This window comes from Lissotriton helveticus, chromosome 10 (genome assembly GCF_964261635.1).
Source record: "Lissotriton helveticus chromosome 10, aLisHel1.1, whole genome shotgun sequence".
Classification (NCBI taxonomy): Eukaryota; Metazoa; Chordata; class Amphibia; order Caudata; family Salamandridae; genus Lissotriton; species Lissotriton helveticus.
In genome coordinates, this window is record NC_136071.1 from 618,663,920 (window position 1) to 618,687,094 (window position 23,175).

Consider the following 23,175-nt stretch of genomic DNA (forward strand, 5'->3'; position numbering starts at 1 on the left):
TTGAATAAATGTCTCCTTTATGAGTCGAAGAAGTACCTTGGATAAAAGTCTCCTTTATGACTGGTTCATTAGTTAGCCTTTTCTTTGTTATAACATTTGTTCTTAGCAGTAATTAATAATATCAACATCTAGATATGGTTTTAGGTGAACTTTAACTGGTGTGCCAAAGACCTGATTCACAAATCATTTTCTCAAATAAGTTTAACAGTGGTGCATAAAAAACTTTTGCAAGCATAAATTAATTCAGAGGATGATGATTGGAATGTTACGTTTGGAAAATGCATTTTCAACTGGGGAACCATACATAACCAGTGTATAATGTGATAGAAGTGCATGTTTAGCATTATGATTGGGACTAGGTGTGTTTTTGGGTGGGGAACCGTGTAAAAGCGGTAAACACCCACATGTTTGCTGGTTTTCGCATACCACTAACAGTGCATGTTTCCACTCTGAAGACATGCAAGTATACTTCTGTCAAATAGAAGTGTAAGTGCACTTCTAAGAGAACAATTTGCAGGGAACGTCCCGAGAAGTGGCTTCATCACTATGAAAAATAATTTTCTTTCCTGGTTACCATTAAGTTTCTGACTTATTTTGATGTTGGAAACACCTTCCATTCGCTTGGCTATTTGGCAGTATACTAGTATTTTTGCCAATGTTGCAGGTCATGAGCTCTGTGTTTGTGGTGTTGAGCTTTAGACGGACATTCATTATTCATGTGTTTATGGTGCAAAGATAGTCATCAATTTTTGAGTTTTAGAAGTCTTCCAGGTCATCCATTTTTAGAATGATTCGGATGTCATCTGCATAGCTGTAACAGGTGGGGTTGAATGATTTAATTAGGTTTGGTAAGAAGTAAGATGCTAAATAATAGAGGGGATATGCGCACCCTTGACGACTGTCACAATGTTGGGTTAGAGACGCTAATGTGAAAAGCGGTAGGTAAACTACACTGTAAGTCTCAGAGTTAAAAAGCAATGCATTTTAGATTATTTTCAAACAGTCCAAGATATTAGAGACTTTGTTGTAACATGCGATGGTGCACAGTGTCAAATGCAGCTGGTAAATTTAGAAGCAATAGGGTGGCCAATCGGTTCTTGTCCACCCCAAATGCATATGGTCGCTGACTCTGTGCCTCTGCCTGGTCTGAAGCCGGACTGTTGGTCTGGCATTAAGTCATTGTCTGTAAAAAAAGAAAAGCTGGGTAAACACTGCTATTTCATATATTTTTCCAAGTGGAGGTTTTTCTTCTTGAGAATGGGTCTAACGTGGGATGTTTTCAGCTAAGGTGGGAATGAACCTAGTGGTAGAGACTTGTTAAGTGAGCATCTGGGTACCTCCCCTGCACAAGTTGTGCGAAGGATATCTTTAAAGATGTTTGGAGGTGCCAGGTCTGGAGGTGATCCTGATGGTCTGCTTGGGATGATACAGTTGAAATCTTTTTTTAAAGGGCAATAATGTATGTAGTGGTGGAAGATTATTGTGTCTCCTTGTATGTTTTGGCATGGTGCTGTCAGTGATCTCAAGGTAATTTTCTATCTTTTTGCAACTATATTTCTGTGTTTCGGTATGTTGAATTGCAGATTTTCTACTAGTATGTTTTAGTTCTTTGGGTTGGCAGCTGACTTTTGTTATGTGTGTGGAATAGTGTTGCCTTTTTGTGGTTTTGATGGCTCTCTTGTAGGCTCTGTTATAGTGGCATAGTGTGTTTTTTTCCTTTTAAGTCTTGATTTCGTCCACTTGCTTTGTAGTATGTTGTGCTTTCATTCTTTTGATGTGATTAACCCGCATGGAGTAATTTTTGTAGCTACAACAGGTGCCCCAAGAATAGACTCCCATTAGTTTTCATTTATAATTGATGCATAACTCTACATGATGTCCACTATAGTACCCATCACATAACATCCTGTGTAACACTAACATCCTGTGATTCTAAACTAGTGAACCATCAGGGGTGGAAATAATTCCCAAAAAATCACTATCTTCTTTTGTAATTGTTGTGTTTACTTTGTTCGCTCTAAGTTGGCAGGGTATGCCCAGATGTGGGCCCCTTGCTCACTTTGCCACTGGATTCAAGCTAGTCTGGCTGATGAGGGGTGTTACCCCGAAATCAGTCCCAGAATGCTTGTTTCCGGTCCAGGGAAGACATGGCTTGGCAGTTAGGGATGGACTGTTCCCATGAGGCACAGGGTCAAGACTGATTTGCATATAGCTTTGTCTGAACTGGGGTGGCAAAGTGACCTAAAGAACGATGATGGATAAAACCCAGATCTGTGACTGGGGGTGATTGTCTGAAAAGGTTCAGCACTCCGACCATCATCACCTTGTGTTTGCTTTGTTCGCCCTAAGTTGGCAGGGTATGCCCAGACGTGGGTCCCTTGCTCACTTTGACCGTGGATTTCAAGCTAGTCTGGCTGATGAGAGGTGTTACCCCAAAACCAGTCCCAGAATGCTTGTTTCCGGTCCAGGGAAAACATGGCTTGGCAGTTCGTGCTGGACTGTTCCCATGAGGCACAGCATCAAGACTGATTTGCACACAGCTTTGTCTAACTGGGGTGACGAAGTGAGCTAAAGAACGATGATGGATTCAACCCAGATCTGTGACTGGGGTGAGTGTGTAAAAAGTTTCAGCGCTCCGTCCATCATCTCCTTGTGTTTGCTTCGTAGTGTTTTGTAAACGTGTGTACTGATGACTAAGTAGCTGCCATATAGATGTCCTGTAAGGGCAGTGAAAGGCAATGGTTACTCATTTTTTCCTTATTGAGTGTGCCTTTGGTGTACAGTTTAGTTGCAGGCCTGCACTTGTGTGAAAAAGTTGGATCATTTCTGAAATCCATCTAGCAATAGTGCCCTTAGTTACTGGCTCTCCCATATTGTTATCTGCAAAGGAAACAAACAGTTGCTTTGTTATCCTGCTTGTTGTTGTCTTCTCAATACAGTACATCTGAAAGAGACACGTTAGTGATAGATTCCTTACCTTAGAATATTCCCTAGGCGTCAGACTGTATCCGGAAAGTTTTGCTTAGCAGTACCCCTGCACGTCGATAAGTGGCGTCGTGCGGCTCTGCGTCCGCCACTGGTGTGGTGAGCGCCGAGATGACGTCATAGAGACTACTTAGGCGCCACCCATGCGCGCTGACGTCAGTTCTTTCTTTTCCCGCGCCGAAAGCACAGATCCGGATTGAGCACGTACCTCAGTCATTTTATACTACTTTTTGCCTTCCCTTCTTGTCTCCTGGTGCACGTAGGGATGCCCGGATTTAAGCCTTGTGGGTCGTGCCACCGTAACATGTCGGTGGCAGACCCCCACGATGTGTGCCTCCACTGCCTGGACACCGATCATGACTCCCGGGACTGTCGAGACTGTTGAGCCATGGCCCCGAAGCCCTTGCGGGAGCGGCGCCGGAAGTTGCTGTAGGTCTGGCACTTCTCGCACCGCCGCTCCGGGTCTAGGGGCCGTTCACAGGACCGCTCGTGGGACCGGAGCCGTCGCTCCTCAGGCTCTAAGTTTCCACCTTCAGATTCCGGTAAGAGACGCCATAAAAAGTAGTCTAAGAAGCGTGTGCGCTCTCCGACGTCCCCCCGTCGCTCCCCAGGGGCGCACGAGGGGGACAGGGGCTCTGCCCCTGCGGTTCCTCTGGAGCCGGGGAGCCCCGCGGCCTACCAGCTATACTTCTTGCTTCTGTTAGAATGGCCGTTATGTTCTCCGGGAGGTCTAGATGTCCACATTCAAAGTCTTCACGAGCCACACCAATAGACTGAAAGACTCTGGTTCTCAGTGAAGAACTATCTCGCCTTCCATTGACAGTAGGTCTTGTTGTTTTGATAATATCAGAATGTAGCCCTGTGCCATTTCTATTAGTTCTGAAAACCATGTTTATCTCGCTCACTGTGGGGAGATTAGTATTAGTATAATTTTGCATTTGTTGATGACTCTGTAACAGTGGTATCGGGGGGAAAAACATATGCAAATATCCCTGACGAGTTTATCCTCCGCCAGAAAACGGTCCTAGGATGCTTGATTTCGGTCCAGGGAAGACGTAACTTGGCAGTTCGGGCTGGACTGTTCCCATGAGGCACAGTGTCAAGACTGATTTGCATATGGCCATGTCTGAACTGGGGTGGCGTGGTGAGCAAAATAAAGATGGATTAAACCCAGATCTGTGACTGGGGTGAATGTTTTGCCAAGGTGCAACATTCCGTCCATCACCTTGTGTGTTTTGCTGTTGGCCTTATGTGGGAAGGGTATGCCCAGACATGGGTCCCATGCTCACTACGCCACTGGAGTCAAGCTATCCTGGCTGATGATGGCCGATAGCCAGAAACCGGTCCTAGTATGCTTGATTCCGGTCCAGGGAAGACATGGCTTGGCAGTTCGGGCTGGACTGTTCCCATGAGGCACAGGGCCAAGACTGATTTGTATATGGCCATGTCTGAACTGGGGTGGTGTGGTCAGCAAAATAAAGATGGATTAAACCCAGATCTGTGACTGGGGGTGAATGTTTTGCCAATGTGCAACATTCCGTCCATCACCTTGTGTGTTTTGCAGTTTATCCTCCGAGCATTCCCCAGGGATGGGTGGCGTGGCTGTCTGGACACAAAGTTTTGGCATTTTGTATTTGTTGGAGTTGCGAATAAGCCTACCTCTAAAGTTCCCAATCTCCTAAATACCTGTTTGAGTACCGCTTCGTGGGAGCTTGATGCCTGTGTGCGCAATCTGTCTGCTTCTACATGGACTTTCCCTGGTAGATGAACTGCTGTTAGATCTACTAGTCTCTGCCCTGCCTACTTTCTGGGCAATCGTTGACAGGGCAAAGGATTGAGTCCCCCTCCCCCTGTTTGTTGATGTAAAACATTGTAGTGGTATACTTCCCAACGGCTTCTTTCTGAAAGGCTTTTAAGGCTTGGAACACTGTCTTCAGTTCTAAGACATAGATTTGTTGGAGCGCATCTTGTTCCTTCTAAACACCTCTGACCTAAAAGAGCGAGCCCATCTGAGCTCCCCAACCAATATGTTGGGCATCTACAGTTAGGATTACTGTTGAAGTTGGTTGTGCACATTTCCTTCCTTCTATTATATGTGATCTTTTGCACCAGGCCATTTCCTCCTAAATGTTTGCGAGCCAACCTCTAGATCTTCCCAACTCCCTGCCGCTTGTGACTATTGGTTCTGAAGCAATTCCTGAATTAGTCTCATACGTAATCTTGCATCTGGAATCAGAGGGATGCTTGAGGTCATCTCTAACATTTTCCCCACATTCCTCACGGTCAGAGCTTGCCCCTTCTGGTAGCGGTGAGTTTCTTGAAGTAGCGACACTGCTCTCTTTTTACTGGGATATACCTTCCCTATTATTGAATTGATTCTTGCTCCTAAGAACAGTTTTTCTGTTGTGGATTTGGTGATGATTTTTCTATAAATATACAGAATCCAGGGTGAAGAGTTCTCTTCACCTCCTGTATATGTGCCTTGCATTTGCTAAAGGAGTTTACCCTTACTAACCAAGCAGCCAGGTAGAGATAAACATAAATCCTCTGTCTCATCAAGTGTGCCGCTACTGCTGCTAGACACTTTCTAAACACTCATGGAGATGATTGTATCCCAAAGGCCGACACCAAAACTGATAACGAATCTTGTTCACCACGAATCGCAAATACTTCTTGGATTCATTGGGATGTGTAAATAGGCATCTTTTAGATCTATAGTTGCTATGTAATCCCCTTTTGCAACAGTGATATGACTTTCTGAAAAGTTGTCATTTTTAATCTTTGTGTCTTTATAAACTTGTTTATGAATCTGAGGTCTAGAACAGGTCGTAGAGATCCGTCTACCTTTGGGATTAGAAAATATGCTGAGTAATTTCCTTTAGTGCTCTCATCTCTGGGCACCTTTTTAAATGTCCTTTTTGACAGCAATTCCTCTACTTCCTTGAGAAGACGTGACGTTTCCTCGTCTGAATGCACCCTTTTCATTGGTCCCCTAACTGGGGTTGTCTTGGCCAGTTCTATCCAATATCCCAATGTTCTGATTTGTAGTACCCAATTGTCTGAAGTTGTCTTCCTCCACTCCTGAAGGAAGTCTTTTATTCTGCCTCCCACTGGGGTTGTGTGCGAGAGAGTTTTCCCTCTGTTTTCCAAGTAACTTATTTGTGGGGGTTATACCTCCCCTGTGAGGCTGGCTCCTTCCATGACATCATCCCCTAAAGGACTGGCCCCCTTGAAGTTGATATTGCTAGTGCGGTGAAGGTGCTGGTGATTGGCTACTACTATGGAAACCCTGATGAGATATGCTACTAGGGAAACTACCTCTTCCTGTAGGTCTGTATGATGATGTAATAGCTCTCTTCATGTTACCCCCAAAGTGCAATGCCCCCATGGAGTTTGCCGTCTCATTATCTTTTCTGAGCAGTTTACAGAGTTTCATCCACTGTGCCTCCAAACAGCTGTTTGCCATTGAAAGGTATATTTATGCACCTCTGGTTTGAAACCGGAGGTTCGTAGCCAAGAGTGAAGTCTTTATGTTATTCCGGCCATCATTTGGCGACTTACGGTGCCTGCTGCATCTAATGCTGATATTAGCATGTGTTAGCAATGTTCTTGCCTTCTTCAGCTAGGCTTGCAGGTCTTTTTAGGTTTCGCCTGTCGAAAGCTGCACAGCAGCGTTTCGCGCAGGCGAAAACTTTTGAGAAGAGTATGGTGCCTTTGTCACGCCTCTCACTTCCATTGGCTAGCTCCATAAATGGAGGCTAGCCATTGGAAGTGAGATCTGTCAGTCATGGTCCGAGGCGATTCGTGGGCGTTCCGGCGATGCTTTTCTCATCCTGCCCCTTTTAGCACGTCATGCGGCGGTGGGCGGATGTTACTTTTTTTTTTGGGACGCCATGTTTTGATCATTTGCCGCCGGAAGATGTCCAGGTGAGTGCTGTTTTATTTTTCTTGCCTTCTTGTGCCCGTTCCCGCCCCCCCTCCCGCTGTCCGTTTGCCTGTTCCCGCCCCCCCCTCCCGCTGTCCGTTTGCCTCCCCGCCCCCGTCCGTTTGCCTGTTCCCGCCCCCCTCCCGCTGTCCGTGTGCCGCCCGCGCTATGCTGAAACCTCCCACGCCACTGCCCACCGTCCCTGCGAACCACGGAGACATGTTTCCGACGGTATGTCTAACTGCTGATTGCTACCTGTTGAATACTGTGTGAGCAGCTGCATGATGTGTTTTTCTTATTAATCTCATAGTCGAACGCTAATACATTAACCAATGCTTGTTTCAGCTGACATAGGCGAAGGTTTCACAGTGTGCCCCAATCCTGCATCTATTAACCTTCTGAATTTTCCTGAAACATTTGGAAAATGTGCACAGACTCAATTATGAATTAACCTAATTAATTAGGTTTTCTGTTTCTCTGCAGAATGTTTACCTGTGCCAGTTCCAGCAGCGGAACCAGTGCATGTGGCGAGGTTCATGCTAAAAGTATGATAATGTTATCTCCTAAAAGGCGCATCACTTTCCAGGGGGCAGCGAAATCACTATCACTGAAATTGACAGCTGGTATTGCTGGCTCATGTTACATTGTATGGGATTCTTATACCCAGGACGTAATTATAGTGCATGCAGCATACCAGTCGCCTGTTTTTTTTCTTTCAGAAATGAAGTGACAGCTCTCTTCTTGTAAGCGTGGCCACTGAATATTCGCAATCAATAAACATTCTAAACCTCATGCAGTAGGAGGGCATTCCATTTATATATTTCACCCTGTCCGCTTTCTTTCCTCTGCTGGTTCAGCTCCTATGCTGTTAAAAAACACGGGTCTGAGGCTAATAAAACTGTATTTCCACATTCGTGCAGTTTTTACGTGCCTGCGAGGTCGGGTCCTTTTCTACTTTTCCCCCTTTCGGTTAAGTGCAGCACGGGAGGCCAGCACCGCAGAAGTGCCGCGCAGCATTACTAGCGCTGCCAGGTGTCCCCAGCGCCGCGAGGCCAGTGCGAGCTCTGCTAGCGCTGCAGGCGGAGGATGTGCGCCGGCTGAGAGCCTGCACAGAGTGTGGAGCGTTTTCTATGTGAGGTATGTGATGTCGCATTTGCTTCTATGCTGTGTGTGTAGTTCGTATGTGGGTAATGTTGGTATATACGTGCATGCCACATTTGCTTTCTGTGCGGTGTGTGTAGTTCGTATGTGGGTAATGTTGGTATGTACGTGCATGCCACATTTGCTTTTTGTAGTCTGTATTTTGTCTCGATGCGGGGTAGGCCGGTTTATGTGTGTCACTTTTGCTTTGTGAGTATGTGGGCTTTGTGTAGGGAACGTCAGGGTGTGCACCTTTGTGTAGTTGTGCATGGCACCTTTGCTTGGTTTAGTCAATGTTGTGTCTCTCTCGATGTAGGGAGACTGCTCACTTCTTTGCATAACTTTGGATGGAAAATGTTTAAAGATGCCCGTGACGCCAGTTTGGTAGCAGCAGTGTTAGTGTGGGCTAAATGCAGAACTCGGTGTCTGACACTTACACCCGTGGTTGGAAACTCGCGTCCCCTGTCGCGGCAGACGTATCCCATGCCGTTGAGTGTGCAAGTACCCACTTAAAGGTTTGATCCAACACGGACTAAGAATCTTATTTCCTCAAACATGGAGTAGGCTCATGTATTTCTCGTCACGTTGCTGATTTCTGCAACCTCTCACCGAACTCCCTCCACCTTGCCACCAACTTTTTTGCACTCATTCTTGAGCCTTGCTCTACTCATAACCATAAACCCTCTGGTGCTTCCTAGTTAGGTGCGTCCTGTATAACCTCCAATTCACGTGTAAAGGTGCTATGATTCTTTCCATGAGACAGTCGAAAGCATTTAAAGTGATTTTCAGTCCGTAGAATAGACTGCACTTTTTTTTACAATGTTCAGGTTAGCACTGTTGTGGCTCTGCTACAGTAGTTTGTAAAAAGAGGTTGTACATTTTGTATATTGCCTATTCCTTCTGCATTTTCATTTGTTATACTTTTTAGGTTTCGCCTGGCGTGTGTGTGTGTGTGTGTGTGTGTGGGGCTCTGGGTGGGTGTGTGTGGCTCTGGGTGGGTGTGTGTGGCTCTGGGTGGGTGTGTGTGGCTCTGGGTGGGTGTGTGTGTGTGTGGGGCTCTGGGTGGGTGTGTGTGTGTGGGGCTCTGGGTGGGTGTGTGTGTGTGGGGCTCTGGGTGTGTGTGTGTGTGTGGGGGGCTCTGGGTGTGTGTGTGTGTGTGTGGGGGGCTCTGGGTGTGTGTGTGTATGTGGGGGGCTCTGGGTGTGTGTGTGTGTGGGGGGGGCTCTGGGTGTGTGTGTGTGTGGGGGGGGCTCTGGGTGTGTGTGTGGGGGCTGTGTGTGTGTGTGGGGGGGCTCTGGGTGTGTGTGTGTGTGGGGGGGCTCTGGGTGTGTGTGTGTGTGTGGGACTCTGGGTGGGTGTGTGTGGGGCTCTGGGTGTGTGTGTGTGGGGGGGCTCTGTGTGTGTGTGTGGGGGGGGCTCTGGGTGTGTGTGTGTGGGGGGGCTCTGGGTGTGTGTGTGGGGTGGGGGCTCTGGGTGTGTGTGGGACTCTGGGTGTGTGTGTGTGGCTCTGGGTGTGTGTGTGGCTCTGGGGGTGTGTGTGTGTGTGTGTGATAGTAATTGCTGTCTGCTGAGCTCGTCCGTAGGGTACAATAGGTCTCACATTGCGAGAGATTAAGCTAATGGCAATGTAAATGACAAAACCAACACATAAATACAAATTTTGACAATAGCTCTAACTTTTCCAAAGGCGAAACAATTGCATTGTAAATGCTTGTTTTGTATTGGTCTGATAGGTGCCTCATGAGTTCTGCCATTTACTCCCAATGCTGGTAGGCATGCCTGATAAGGAGGGCATTGAATTTCGCTATTTGCCATTGATTGGCTGCACTCCTTTCAAATATTCCTGCCCATCAGTTCCATCTTCTTACTTTCTTTGTCTGGGGGTGGCCCGGACATTGTTTGGAATATTGGCTCTCTTCCTTGTCGTGGAAGTAACGACGGAGTCTGCCAGCACTGTTCCCTTTATGTATGGAGAGTCGTTTGAGGAGTGTGAATACTTTTTCTTAGCCCTCAGTGTCAATGCCCTGCATGTAGCTGGCTCTTAGAAAGCTTCTCGTTCCAGGTCCAGAACAATGGGTGGCACTGGCAGGAATTGGTTCCTAGTCTGTGATGGGATTAGAGTCTCTAGGAGGAAACATGGCTGTGTCTTCTCTTCTTCAAGTTGAACTCCATATTTACCACCAGCCCTTCTTTATCATCTGGCTGTACATAGCGATATCATCCTGAGGCAAAGGCCTCGACAGGTAACAATCAATACCTTCTTCAAGGGAATCTGTTTCAAGTTCATGACATTGTATCTCCGCATATTCAGAATCCTCTGATCCCTGGAACATTCCCAAGTCTTCTTGGCCCTCCTTTTCATAGAAGGATTCCTCCTCTTCTTCGTGAGGCTCTGGTGTAATGGAAGGGTCCAGTTCCTTGACCTCCATTTTGCCTTGCTCTTTCGACGTCAAAGCTTTTTGTGGAATTCGGAATTCCCTAAGAGAAGCGTCAACATTTTTCTTTTTTTGGGTCGAAGCGGACATCTCTGCCTCGAGTCGCCTCTTCTTCCTCTCGATTTCTGTCGAGAGTTCCTCAGGGTTGAACGTTAAAGCCAGTTTTATTTTCGACGTCAAGGAGTCTTTTGACGATGTGTCGATCATTGATCTCTTCTGCTCTTCCTAACCTCTTTCTTTTTCATCGAACATCTCGACTTCTAACATCTTTCACTGCAGTAGACAGTCCATAATTGTGTCTCTAAGTCTGCCTTCTCTCACCCATTTTTTGGGCGTCAAGGCTCCCTTTTGTACTTTTGAAACTGATTTTTGAGACTCTGACCAACAGTTTATGTTTATGTGTTAATTGTGGTCTCTTTTCTTTGGTTTTCAGTGATTCTCCTTCGACCTTGATGATTCTTAGGTCAGCGTCTGAAGCTTCTTCCTTGGCACCTTCTGTGATGTTTTTGTCATCATCGCTCGACAGACCCAAGTGTCTTAAGGATGGGGTTTGCCTCTGTCTCTGCATGACACAGAGCACTTGTCTCAGTTTCTCTCTTGCCTTCAATGTCATCGACTTGAACCCTGCGCAGGCTTTGTCTTTTCAATGGTCGGTGGAAGACAGAGGTTACACATCTAATGTTGGTCTTTCTGCATGAATTTAATATGATGGCATTTCAAGCAGAATCGATATGGAGTCTACACAATCATGTGGTACGGGGAGCTCCCTGTCTGGGCATCCTCTAACGACTCAGAAAAACTCCCCTGAAAATAGGAATCTTTCCCGATACCATTATTCGATGATCCTCTTCCGAATGTCATTGATTTCTTTGTCCGAACTTCCCTCTTTTTCCGACTTGGGGAGCCATCTGCAAAGCAATCCGAGCCCAACTGCAGAAAAAAAGAATCTTAAGAGTACCACCACGAGTGGAAGCTTCCGTGGAGGGCGTAGGATATAAGAGGATACAGATTAAGACACCACATGGTGGAACCGCCGCTCCAACAACAAAAAAATGAATAGAAAAGGGATTACTACTGTATTTGAAAATTCCGTACCCAACCACTACATGGCTGAATAATACACACCATGTGAATCCAGAAAAGATTCACGCTGCAAAAATACAATTCCTTCAGAGACAGTGGAGAAGTGATTAGTGGAAAATCTGCAAATTTTCATATACAAAAAAGTAAAATCAACTGTGCACAATGAACAATGAATATTAGTAGGACACAGAAATAACTAATGGGCAGGAAATATAATCATATTAAGCATCTTATCTGTGAGTATACTTTTTTAATAGCAGTCATTCAAAAAAGTCAATTGCAATTATTAAAAAAATAAAACAGACCGGGAATTCCATTAGAAAACAGTTTAAGAATAAGAGGGCCTAAATAAACAAAGGACATTTTTAAAATGTAGTGATGCTCCCAAAATCTAGATTGCTAATATCTGCCAGACAGAGAAAAAATATATTTTAAATAATAAGCATTATGTCACTTAAAAATATTTCTCAACATGTTCACAATCAATCTGAGCAAATATTTGTAACATCATGACCACACAATCTACAAATAGATTCAACTGAAGCAACCAACAACTGCGTAATCGCTTAATGGTGTTCACATAAAGCAATCTAAAGTGTTAAAACCTATGGCTAGTTAATGTTTTCATTAGTCCCCCTGAGGTGGGCTGTAAGTATAGTTTCTTACCTGCAGAAGACCTGCAAACTTCACCACTCCCCAACCAAGCCGCTTGTTATCTGGTTCCACCAAACTCATTTGGTATATATCCACTGCCAGAAAGCGCTGAACTTGACCTCCATCTTTCGTAATCACAGTGCATGCAATTAGATCACTGTTATCTGAAATAAAATGTAAAGAAAATATAGGTAAAGTGTTGCTGAAAAGCTTTAAGGTGTACACTCTCTGGCTTAGGCATAATCTGCGGGTAAGAGCAGTGGGGTGGGGGTGGTGGGGGGTGTGGCTTGACTTACAATGAGAGAAAATTCAAGAACAAGTTACTTACCTTCGGTAACGATATATCTGTAAGAAACATAGGTTAGTTATTGATTCCTTACCTTAGAATATCCCCTTGGCGTCCGACTGTATCCAGAAGGTTTTTCGTTAGCCGTACCCCTATGCATCGGTAGGTTGTGTTGGTCGACTCCACCTCCGTCGGCGGCGTCGTAGTCGCTGGGATGACATCGCGGAAGTTACTTAGATGCCGCCCTCGAGCGCTGACGTCAGTTCTGTACACGACTTTCCCTGCCAGGAATGCAGACCCATGCAAGACACTGACCACTGGTGCACAAAACTAGGGCCCTGAAAGGATGTCCTTAACCCTAGAAATCAGTTTGCATAACAGGGAGGATGGGTGGGGTGATAAGGAATCCATAACTAACATATGTTTCTTACAGATATATCGTTATCGAAGGTAAGTAACTTGTTCACCTGAAAGAAACAGTTAGTTATAGATTCCTTACCTTAGAATAGATACCCCAGCAATACCAACCCCGGAGGTGTGTCTGGGAACCAAGATCACACCAGAAAGTCCTGGAGAACAGAACAGCCAAAAAAGCCTCCTCTCCGGACTTGGCTGTCCAGGCAGTAGTGTTTTGTAAATGTGTGCAGCGATGCCCACGTAGCTGCCTGACAGATGTTGTTCAGAGGGACTCCTCTTCCCAAAGCAGTAGTGCTGTCGCCCTGGTGGAATGGGCATGCAGCCCCACTGGAGGCTCCTTTTTAGCAAGAGAATAACAGGCTTTAATACACAAAACGACTCATCTAGAGATGGTCCGCCTGTGTACGGCCCGGCCTTTCTTGGTGCCCATGTGGCCAACAAAGAGCTGGTCATCCACCCGGAACTGTTTGGTGTGGTTCAGATAGAAGGAAAGCGCACGTTTTAGGTTCATGGTGGAGCCTCTCTTTCTCTTTCGAAGGATGCAGAGGCAGAAAGAAGTTGGGCAAAGTGATGGTCTGTCCGATATGAAAGGAGGTGACCACTTTGGTAAGGAAGGATGGACGAGTTCTTAGGACAACATTGTCTGGATGTACAGCCAGAAAAGGAGGCTTGGATGAAAGAGCCTGGAGCTCACTCACTCTTCTAGCAGATGTGATGGCTACCAGGAATGCAGTCTTAAGAGTTAATAGTCAAAGAGGACAGTTGAAGCTGAAAGATCGGAATCATAGCCCGCATATTTCGTACTTGCTGTTCAGGAGGATAGACCCAAAACTGCATTGTGTACAGAACCTCTGAGATGAAAAAGAGCTTCTGAGAGGGAATCAGGTGCGACTTCGGCACGTTGATGGAGAACCCCAGCAAATGCAGGTGGTTGGCCGTAGTCTGGAGGTGGAAGACGACTTCCTGGGGCGAGCCCGTCATCAACAACCAGTCATCGAGATAGGGGAAGACTGGAACCCCAGATCTGCATAGATGAGCTGCAACCACCGCCATCACTTTCGTGAACACCTGAGGGGTGCTGGTAAGGCCAAAGGGGAGCACGGTAAACTGAAGGTGCTTGTGGCCACCGTAAACCGCAGGTAACGCTGGTGGGCCAGCAGGACGGGGAAGTGAAAATATGCGTCCTGCAAGTTCAACGCTACCAACCAGTCTCCAGGGTCCAGGGCAGCTGAGAAAGCGTCAACTTTTTGACCTTCTCCTTCAGGAGGAAGCGGTTGACGTTCCTGAGATCCAAGATAGGAGGTAGGCCTTTGTCCTACTTGGGCACCAGAAAGTAGTGGGAATAACAACCACAACCTACTTCTGAGACAGGAACGTGCTCGACGGCCCCCTTGGCCTAGAGGGCCGAAAATTCCTGTTGGAGAAGGACCAGGTGATCCTCTGACATGCAATGGTACTGAGGTGGCATGGAAGAAGGGGTAGTCTCGAAGGGGAGGTAATAGCCCATTCGGACTATCTGCAGAACCCACCTGTCCGACGTGATGGTGCACTAGTGGGGGAGGTGATGGTGGATCCTGCCACCCACTGGCGTTTGGTGGCCCTGGAAGGTCGGACTAGGAGAGTTTGTAGGGGGGTACAGAGGGGGCTGTGGTGGACTGGCCCACTCGCGGGCCCCCAGAACCACACGGGTGGTTTCCACTTCCCCAGCCGTGCTGGGACTTAACAGCCTCCACCGACCTATGCCTCTTGGCGGGACGTAGTGGGGCACCCCTTCTGTAGCCACGAAAGGGGAGAAAGGCAGACTGGGCAGGGCGAGTGGTGGAGAGACCCAAGGACCTGCCCGTAGCTCAAGAGGCCTTAAAGCGCTCTAGCGCGGTCTGCCTTGTTACTGAAAAGGCGAGGCCCATCAAAGGGCATGTCCATAAGTGTGGATTGGACGTCTCCGGAAAACCCAGTCGAACGCAACCAGGTGTAGCGTCGAAGGGCTACTGGCGTGGCAAACGTTCTGCTCAGTATTTCGGCAGATGTTAAACTTCGCTGCGTCTCTCCCTTCTGAGACAGCATGGGAGAGCATGGCCCGTGCCTCCTCCGGGCACTGAAGCAGCACTTGCGCCACCGTGTTCACATAGAGTGGGAATAACGGCCCAACAGACATGCAGTGTTTACCGACTGCAGTCCCAAGCTGGTCCAGCTTCTTAGATTCAGTATCATGTGGAGCTGTAGGGAAGGCGCCCTTGGACATAGAGGCTTGGACCACCAAGCTCTCAGGGGCAGGGTGTTGGGACAGGAAAGTCGGGTCGCCTGGGGCCGGGTGGTGTTGTCTGGCAACCATCCTATCCACAGGAGCCCCTGAATTGGGCCTGGACCAGGTTCCCAATAGGGCTTCATTGAACGGCAGCAGGGGCTCCGAAGAGCTTGCTGCCGGCTGAAGCACCTCTATCAGGAGGTTAGTCCTGACTGCCACCGTAGGAAGCTCGAGGTGGAGAGCCTCGGCCGACCAACGCAACACCACTGCATATAACATCCATCCTCCATAGCCACGGTAGGAGGAGACAACATGTCTAGGTGTGGTGAGGTATCCCGACCACTAGCATCCCCCAGTTCCTCTCTGCAGTCCGGCTCACACTCTAGCTGGGCAGGTAAAGGGTCAACAGACCCCTCCCATTCTTCCTCACCCTCCACTGGCTGCCAATCTGGCTGAAAATGGCGAGGGTGGAACACAGGGACAAAAGTACCCATCGACGCCGGGCCTGCTCCGTGTGCACGTCGGGATGGAAGCAGGGGTCGACACCCGCTGGGGGTCCAGCCGGCATCTGCTGCGGACGTGGTGCTGGTGGAAGCTGCGCCGGTGGAGGTATCACAAGGTGGACTGGCGCCGATACGGATCCATGTGTGGTTCCAAGGGGGCCCTGCGGTTTTGGGGCCTAAAGGCACGCCGGCGGAGTTGGGCTGCACAAAGATGACATGCACTGCTTTGTAAAATTGCCAAAGTTGGACAGGGGTCACTCCGGGGAAGGGAGGGAAGGCTGGAGTCAACCCTGAAGGCTCCACAGGAGGGGCACCACCAGCACCCTGCGTTGCCTATGCCGACGGACGAATGTAAGTCAAAGAGCGATGATGCTTCAACTTCTTTCGGTGCTTCGACTTACCTGACCCAGAGTGCGAAGATTTGGATGACCAGTGGTGGTGATGGCTCCGTGACCAGTCCCGGGGCCCCCCCCCGCGACCGGGACCTTGAGCGACATGGAGCCGACTGCCGCACCTCAAGGAGCTTTCAGGACCACTCCTGCAAAGACTTCGGGCCACGGTTCGGCAGTAGGGCACGACTTGGGGTCGTGGTCGCGCTCCAGGTAGAAGAGGCACACGCGGTGCGGAACCATTACCAACATCAGTTAGGTACAGGAACAGGCCTTGAAACCGGACATCCCCGGTGCACCAGAAGTCGATGGAGACTTCAAAAGTCAGTCAAAAAATGACTGGGGGTACCGCTCTCCGGATCTGCGCTTATTGGTGCGGAAAAAGAAAGAACTGACGTCAGCGCGCAAGGGCGGCGTCTAAGTAACTTCCACGACGTCATCCCGGCGACCCTAATGACAGACGAGGAGTCGATTGATGCCATCTACCAACGCACAAGGGTACTGCTGACTGAAACCTTTCCGGATCCAGTCTGACGCCTGGGGTATATTCTAAGGTAAAGAATCTATAACTAACTGTTTCAGATTAAATATTTAATTTTGCCTCATTGTCTGTCGAGTCCCCCCCCCCCCCCACCCTGACTCACCATTCATACCGGCAAGGGCCGCTCCTGTTATATGCAGTGATCTGATAAAGTAGAATATGCTGAGTAATAAGATTACCCCCTTAGCTGTTTCCAATAAGAACATTTCCTTTATTTTAGAACTTGTCGACAGACAGTTTTAACTGTTTTCATCAACAAATATTTTAACATACACATAAAGGGTGAGTTTTGGGTGAGCCATTTCAAACCACTGGCTTTTGTATTTTTCCTCTTCCATTCATTGCTTTAAGAACCCCATCAATCACTTCTTAGGACAACCCCTCTCTCACCTCTTTTACTGACTATTTGTGTCCGTCTGTTTCTGACAAAGTGTACTGTAGTGCATAACAGAATAATTGTCTTCCCCTTTATCTTTCTCCTTACTCTTCTCAGTACTTTGGTGCAACACCTTCCTGTCCTTGCTCTTTTTATGTCCGCTCTCCTGTACCCACTTTCCTCCTAGCACTCCATCCACTAATTGTGCCTATAAAGAAATCCAAACAGTCACTGGATCTTTACCAGGGCAGAGACAGGGCAAAGACTGGCATTGGCATTTTTGAATGTAGAATTTTTGCCAATATGGTGGGATTTTAAAATATCACCATACTGGTAATAAGTATGCTTTTGAAAATGCCAATGCCAGTCGGTGTACCAGTTGGATGGCAGGGTTAGGTTTGATGGTGTTCCTCTATGGTGGTACCTGTAAAAGTAAATTAACACATACAATTACATCTATTCACAACCACTTGGTTGGTTCCCACTCTGTGGAGGCATGCACATTTACTCCTGGTATGGGCAAGCATGCTTCCTGGTTTGACAGAAAAACAACATCCTTATTTTAAGGTGGAGTTTTTGAACTGAAGAGCCTGAACAATGGCCAAAGGCCCCTGTTAGAAAGGCGGTCCCCAGGGCGGCAGAAGATGTCTGACTGACCACCCCTAGACCCTCCTTCGGGAGATGGCCGAGCGTTTGTCGAGAGGCCTCCTGGGAGAGGTTCCTCTCCTAGAATCGTAACAGCAGAGCACTCACACCACTACAAAGGTACACCACACCAAAGGATAACTTCTTAGGGTCTTTATCAACAATAAAGATTGGTTCTCTCGGCAATATGTACAAGCGGATCGAGGGGTCCTTAAAGTCTCGATACGGGGGGGAAAGGGGTAGCGGGACAGTCTTAGTACCAGCCTGGTACGGGGATACCCTACGCACAGCTCTCAATCCTCGAGCCGGGGGGTTCCGCAAGGACGAGCCGTGGCAGCGCCAGCAGGACTCCAAAGATGGTTTCAGCGAGGTTGGGCCGCGGCAGCGCCAGCAGGACTACAAAGATAGTTTCAGCGAGGTTGGGCCGCGGCAGCACCAGCAGGATTCCAAAGATAGTTACAGGGATCAGAGCAGTTAGTTTTTCTCTGGGTCAGCCGCGACAGCGTCAGCAGGGCTCTCGACTCCAGGATACAACTGCCGACTCATTCCAGAGCTGCACCAGATATAGGTCTGGAGTCCTTTGATGTCCGGACCCTCGCGCTTGGGGGTCAGAGGGGCCGGGATGAGGGTGTCCAGACACCCAGCAGGGGGGTGGAGCCAGCGCCCAGGGAGTCCGGAGGGCGATCGAAACCAGGCGTCCGGGGACGGCTGGAGGGTCATCGAAACTCTCCTCCTCCTTGATTCGTCAAGTGGCCGTTTTACCCCCTGGTCGGATCTTGGTGCCTCGATGTCGGGGCTTCGCTGGGGCCGCGGCCGAGGCCACGTGGTTGTGACGTGGAAGGCCCAAGATGGAGTCGGGCCTGAGATGGCGGGCCCGGTTAGGGGCCAGACCAGCAGAGTAGGGGTCGCCGTGTTCCTGACGGGGAGAGCCGGGGGTCGCCCGGAGTGGCGGCTCTCGTTGAGGGTTGGAGAGGGAGGGTCGTCGAGGAGGCCAGGGGTCGTTGCTGTCCAGGGCCCGCCATGCGGGGAGGAGCGGGACCATGCCACGAGGCCGGGTCCAACAGCCCCGTAGCTAATTAAGGTGCCTGACAGACACTCTTTTTGTTCAGGTCAGGCAGCCAGGAGCTAGACATGCACTAAATGGGCAGGCTCCTGGGTGCCTGAGCTGAACTTTGCCAGGCTGAGGATTTACTAGCCCTGTGGGTGTGACCTTCTCAGCCTGGCAAAACTGAATCGAGGCCCTCCCCCCTTGTGAAGAGGGTGCTTGAGTTTTAAGCCCTGAAGTGCCCAGGGCTGAGTGTCAATCAGTGACACCTCGTCACAGAGTGGGGTCGTCATTGAACCCATCCCACTCTGTGATGAGTGAGAGTGCTGCCTTCCCTCATTAGCTGACAAATTGGCAACCAATGAGGAAAGGCAGCAGCCCAAACCCTCCTGTGACCTCCAAGGCTTTTTATTCTGGGAGCTGCAGGACAGGCACGTGTTATGCTTTTGAATGCTTAGTGCGTGTGTGTGTATGTATGTATAAATGTATGAATTTGTTGTAAATGGGTGTGGGCGCTTGTATGAATGCATGGGTGTGAGTGAATGTGTGTATATGTGTGCATTTTAGGAGCTAAAACTGCCCATTTTTCATCTAAAATTCTAGCAGCAGAAAATCAATCGAGAGAAATCTTTACCATCGTCCATGATTTAGCTTTTTCAGAGAGGATCATGTCTAAACCTCTTCCTACTCAATCCCTGTGTGACTCTCTGAATCACTATTTCCTGGACAAAATCTCCAATATCAAGATCAATATCCCTTCTCCTTCTGCCACTTATGTTGACCCCCTTCCTCCTACCCTTCAACCTTGTTTACTTTCAATCCCCCCTTTTACGGAAGAAGTGTTTCTGGAAACACTTCTCAAAGTAAAGTCAGGCTCTCCAGCCGATATCTGTCCGGCCCGCATTCTCCAACGAATCTATTCTGTTTGTACTCAGCCCCCGATCACCTTCCTCAACAGTTCCCTTGCACAAGGGGTTGTGACTCCAGCTCTCAAATCGGCCATTATTGTGCCTATTTTGAAGAAACCAGGCGCCGATCCATCCACCCCAATCAATTACCGGCCCATCTCCTTGCTGCCCTACCTGGGCAAGGTGCTTGAGCGCCATGTTGCCTCGGCACTTAGTGCCCATGTGGAGGCTACCGGGGGTTTGGCATCCTGTCAAGCGGGTTTTCGGCCCAAGCACTCTACCGAGTCCGTTGTGGTGTCGGTCCTGAACAACCTCAGGGAGGGCTTGGACCAAAACAAACATCAGGCCCTGGTGCTCCTCGATCTTTCCGCCGCTTTTGATACGGTGGATCATTCCATCTTGCTTTCACGTATCAGAGCGGCGGGAATCGGGGGCTCAGCACTAGTCTGGCTCTCGTCCTTCCTGCGGGATCGCACCCAGGCGGTCCGGCTGGGGGAGTTCACGGCAACTTCACTTAAGATCACTTGTGGTGTCCCCCAGGGTTCCTCTCTCTCTCCTCTTTTGTTCAACCTCTATATCTACCCTCTTATCTTTGCACTTCAGCAGCTGGAGGTCACTGTATATAACTATGCAGATGACCTCCAGCTTGTTTTCAATCTTTCCTCTTCCTCTCACGCTATCTCTAATTTTCAAACTACTATGATCTTCATCAGGGACTGGATGAGCCACAACCATTTGAAGCTGAATCCGGACAAAACCGAGCTGGTGCTCACTGGTGGCTCTTCCAGTCCCTGGAACTCTTCCTTTTGGCCTTCTTCTCTTGGTTCCTCTCCTGTTCCCTCTTCCACAGTCAAGACCCTAGGTATTAAAATGAATAATCATCTTACCCCTCATTCACAAATCAGTTCTGTTGTCTCTTCCTGCTTTCTTATTCTCCGCACTATTCGCACTGTCTACCACTTTTTTTCCCCTCTGGCACTTAAACTTATTATGTCTGCCCTTGTGATCTCCCGGCTAGACTATGCCAATGCCCTGTACAATGGCATTCCGGCCTATAGCCTACGTAAACTCCAGCTTGTGCAAAATCAGGCAGCTCGGCTGGTGTACGGCCTCCCCCGCTTCCATCATTCTACACCACTACTGAAGGCGCTACACTGGTTGCCTGTTCGGCAACGTTTACTCTTTAAAACCGGTTGCATGGTTTTCCAGGCACGCCAGGGTATGGCCCCTGCTTTTATCTCCTCTCTGCTAAAGGAATATGTCCCTACCAGACAGCTTCGATCATCCTCCCAATCCCTTCTACAGGTACCTCGCTATAAGAGAAAAAAATGGGGAGGGTCCAATTTCTCAGTTTTGGCCCCTATCTTTTGGAATTCCCTCCCCGATCATCTACGAGCGATCAAACACTACTCCCTCTTTCGTAAGGGCCTGAAAACTTTCTTGTTTGTTCAAGCTTTCCCGCAGTAATTTCTCTTCTTTTACTTTTTGCCTCTCATGTCTCCTAAAGCGCCAAGAAACCGTTTGGTGTACGCTGCGCTATATAAATATTTTAAATTCAAAATTCAAATTCATGTGCGGCCAACCCTCCATGCCTGCCAAAATTACCGGCCACCACTGGAACAGATGGCTGGAATGTGTTCTGTTGTACCCTCGCATGTATTGACACCAATCCCATAAGTCATACATTATTAGCCATCCTTCCAAGAATAAAATAGTTAGTTCTCAATCCAAGTTCCCTATTAACTTCGCGGGGAGATACCAGGGCCGTAATTAAGTTGTGTGCCCCGAATGGAGAATAACAGAAGGGTACAATTCCAAATGTTTTCACCACTCTGGAGTAAATAACAAGATCATATCTGGACACATTTACCACCTGCTTGAAGCAGGTGGTAAATGTTATGGGGCATGTTTTTTCATTCGGGAGAGTAAAATGGGGGGGAAGAGAAGGAGGAAGGAAGGTAGTTTTCTTTTTTAGCTGAGAAAAGCTTCTTTTCTTTTGCTCCTCCTATGTGAAGGCTGAGGGTGGAAGGAGTGTGGGCATTGCTGCAGCTCCAGTATATCTCTACATCTGCATCCACAGATGGCTTCAGTGTATTCGGGCCTTTAATTATTGGGTCTGGAGTTTGAAGACCCAATAGGTATGTGCCTGCAGATACAGGATAACTTGTATTTTGAATGTTATCCAGGCTGTTACAGCCACATCAAGCAATGGGGAAAAAAAAGATACACAGAACTTACACGACTCATCCCAAGCAAAAAAGTCGAATTAATCCCGCAATACAGCTCCAGATGGCCACATGACATTTCAAATAGAGGGTCTATCATAAAACTCTTAGAAGAATTACCATCTCTGCGTCATATAAAAACAGGCAATTTGGAATCAATTGAATTCAAACCGAACCCTCACCATACCGGCCCAGACTCCACGATTATAACATGGTCTGAACACAGCTTTACAGACGAATTCTGCAGCATAGGGAGGAATTCTCCAACTGGGGCATAGAGTTAATAAAGGTGGAGCCCATGCGATACCCCAGTCCGCTCCAGAAACAAAGTCCGAAACGGAGCCTCCTAAAAGGCGCAAAAGATCCAACCAAAGGAGCACCATGGCAGAAGAAGGCCTCCTATCTAGGCAAATGACAATCACAATTGCCCAACATAAAAACGTCACACTTGAGGGGCACCCACAAGCGCCCTTGGCTTTAAAACAGAGGGGTGTAGAATAAAGGAATCCTAGACAAACGTCAGGAAAAGAGCAGGGTTGTAAGATCTGTTTTTGGAATGTCAATGGGCTAAGCTAAAAGTTAGAAGAAGACAATGTTATAGAGTTCTTTACACAACACAACATACATCTCTTTCAGGAAACCTGGCAGACAAAAGAAAATTTCGTCCCAGCAAAAAGAGGGCTATCGACCTTTATAGCCACTGACTTCCTTTGAAGAGATGTTTGCATTGACTTAGACTCCTAATGCATGTAATGCATTAAAGTCCATATCTCACCTTCCATGGGCCTATTAATTCTGAATCTATATATGCACCCAGCAAGAAAACATAAGGGGTAAAGATTCAAGCAACTAATAGCAGCAATTACAATGCTGAAAAGCACCTACCCAAGTGACAACATGATAATAACAGGTGACTTCAATATGAATCTAATCCAAGGACAGGAGGGAAATCTAGCGAGCTTTATACTGCCAAGACATGGCAATCAAAGCAGACAAGATGCCATGGGAAAGAAATGCGCAGCAAAATTGGAAGACCTCTTTCTGCACACGCTAAATGGCAGGGGCCCCTTGGACAGACCAGCAGCCTTAATGAGGGTCACCAGGACTACAGGCTCAACAACAGACTTTACATTAGCAGACCCTGATCTATTTCCTCACATAAAAGATTTCCATATCCTGGAACGGGTTGAAAGCGACCATTACCCCCAGTTCTTCACATTATCTATTACCCCAAAAGGGTTGGAGCAGGCGAATCCTCTAACATTGAACACGCAACTCTTCAGCTTACAACGGTTAAACTGGAACGAAAATAACATCACCAATCTAATGGAGACATGCCGCTCATTGCTATCACCACCAGTTGAAGCTCAAGA

General features: G+C 47.9%; 1 protein-coding gene across 3 annotated transcripts in view; it reads right to left on the reverse strand.

Annotated features, from left to right (window-relative positions):
* Positions 1-23,175, reverse strand: part of CLEC16A (C-type lectin domain containing 16A) — a 654,120-nt gene that overhangs the window by 190,535 nt on the left and 440,410 nt on the right. For all 3 annotated transcript variants that reach the window (XM_078663155.1, XM_078663154.1, XM_078663156.1), the window contains exon 19: positions 12,235-12,386. In XM_078663155.1, coding sequence (XP_078519281.1) covers positions 12,235-12,386 — 152 coding nt within the window. The remainder of the gene's footprint in view (positions 1-12,234; positions 12,387-23,175) is intronic.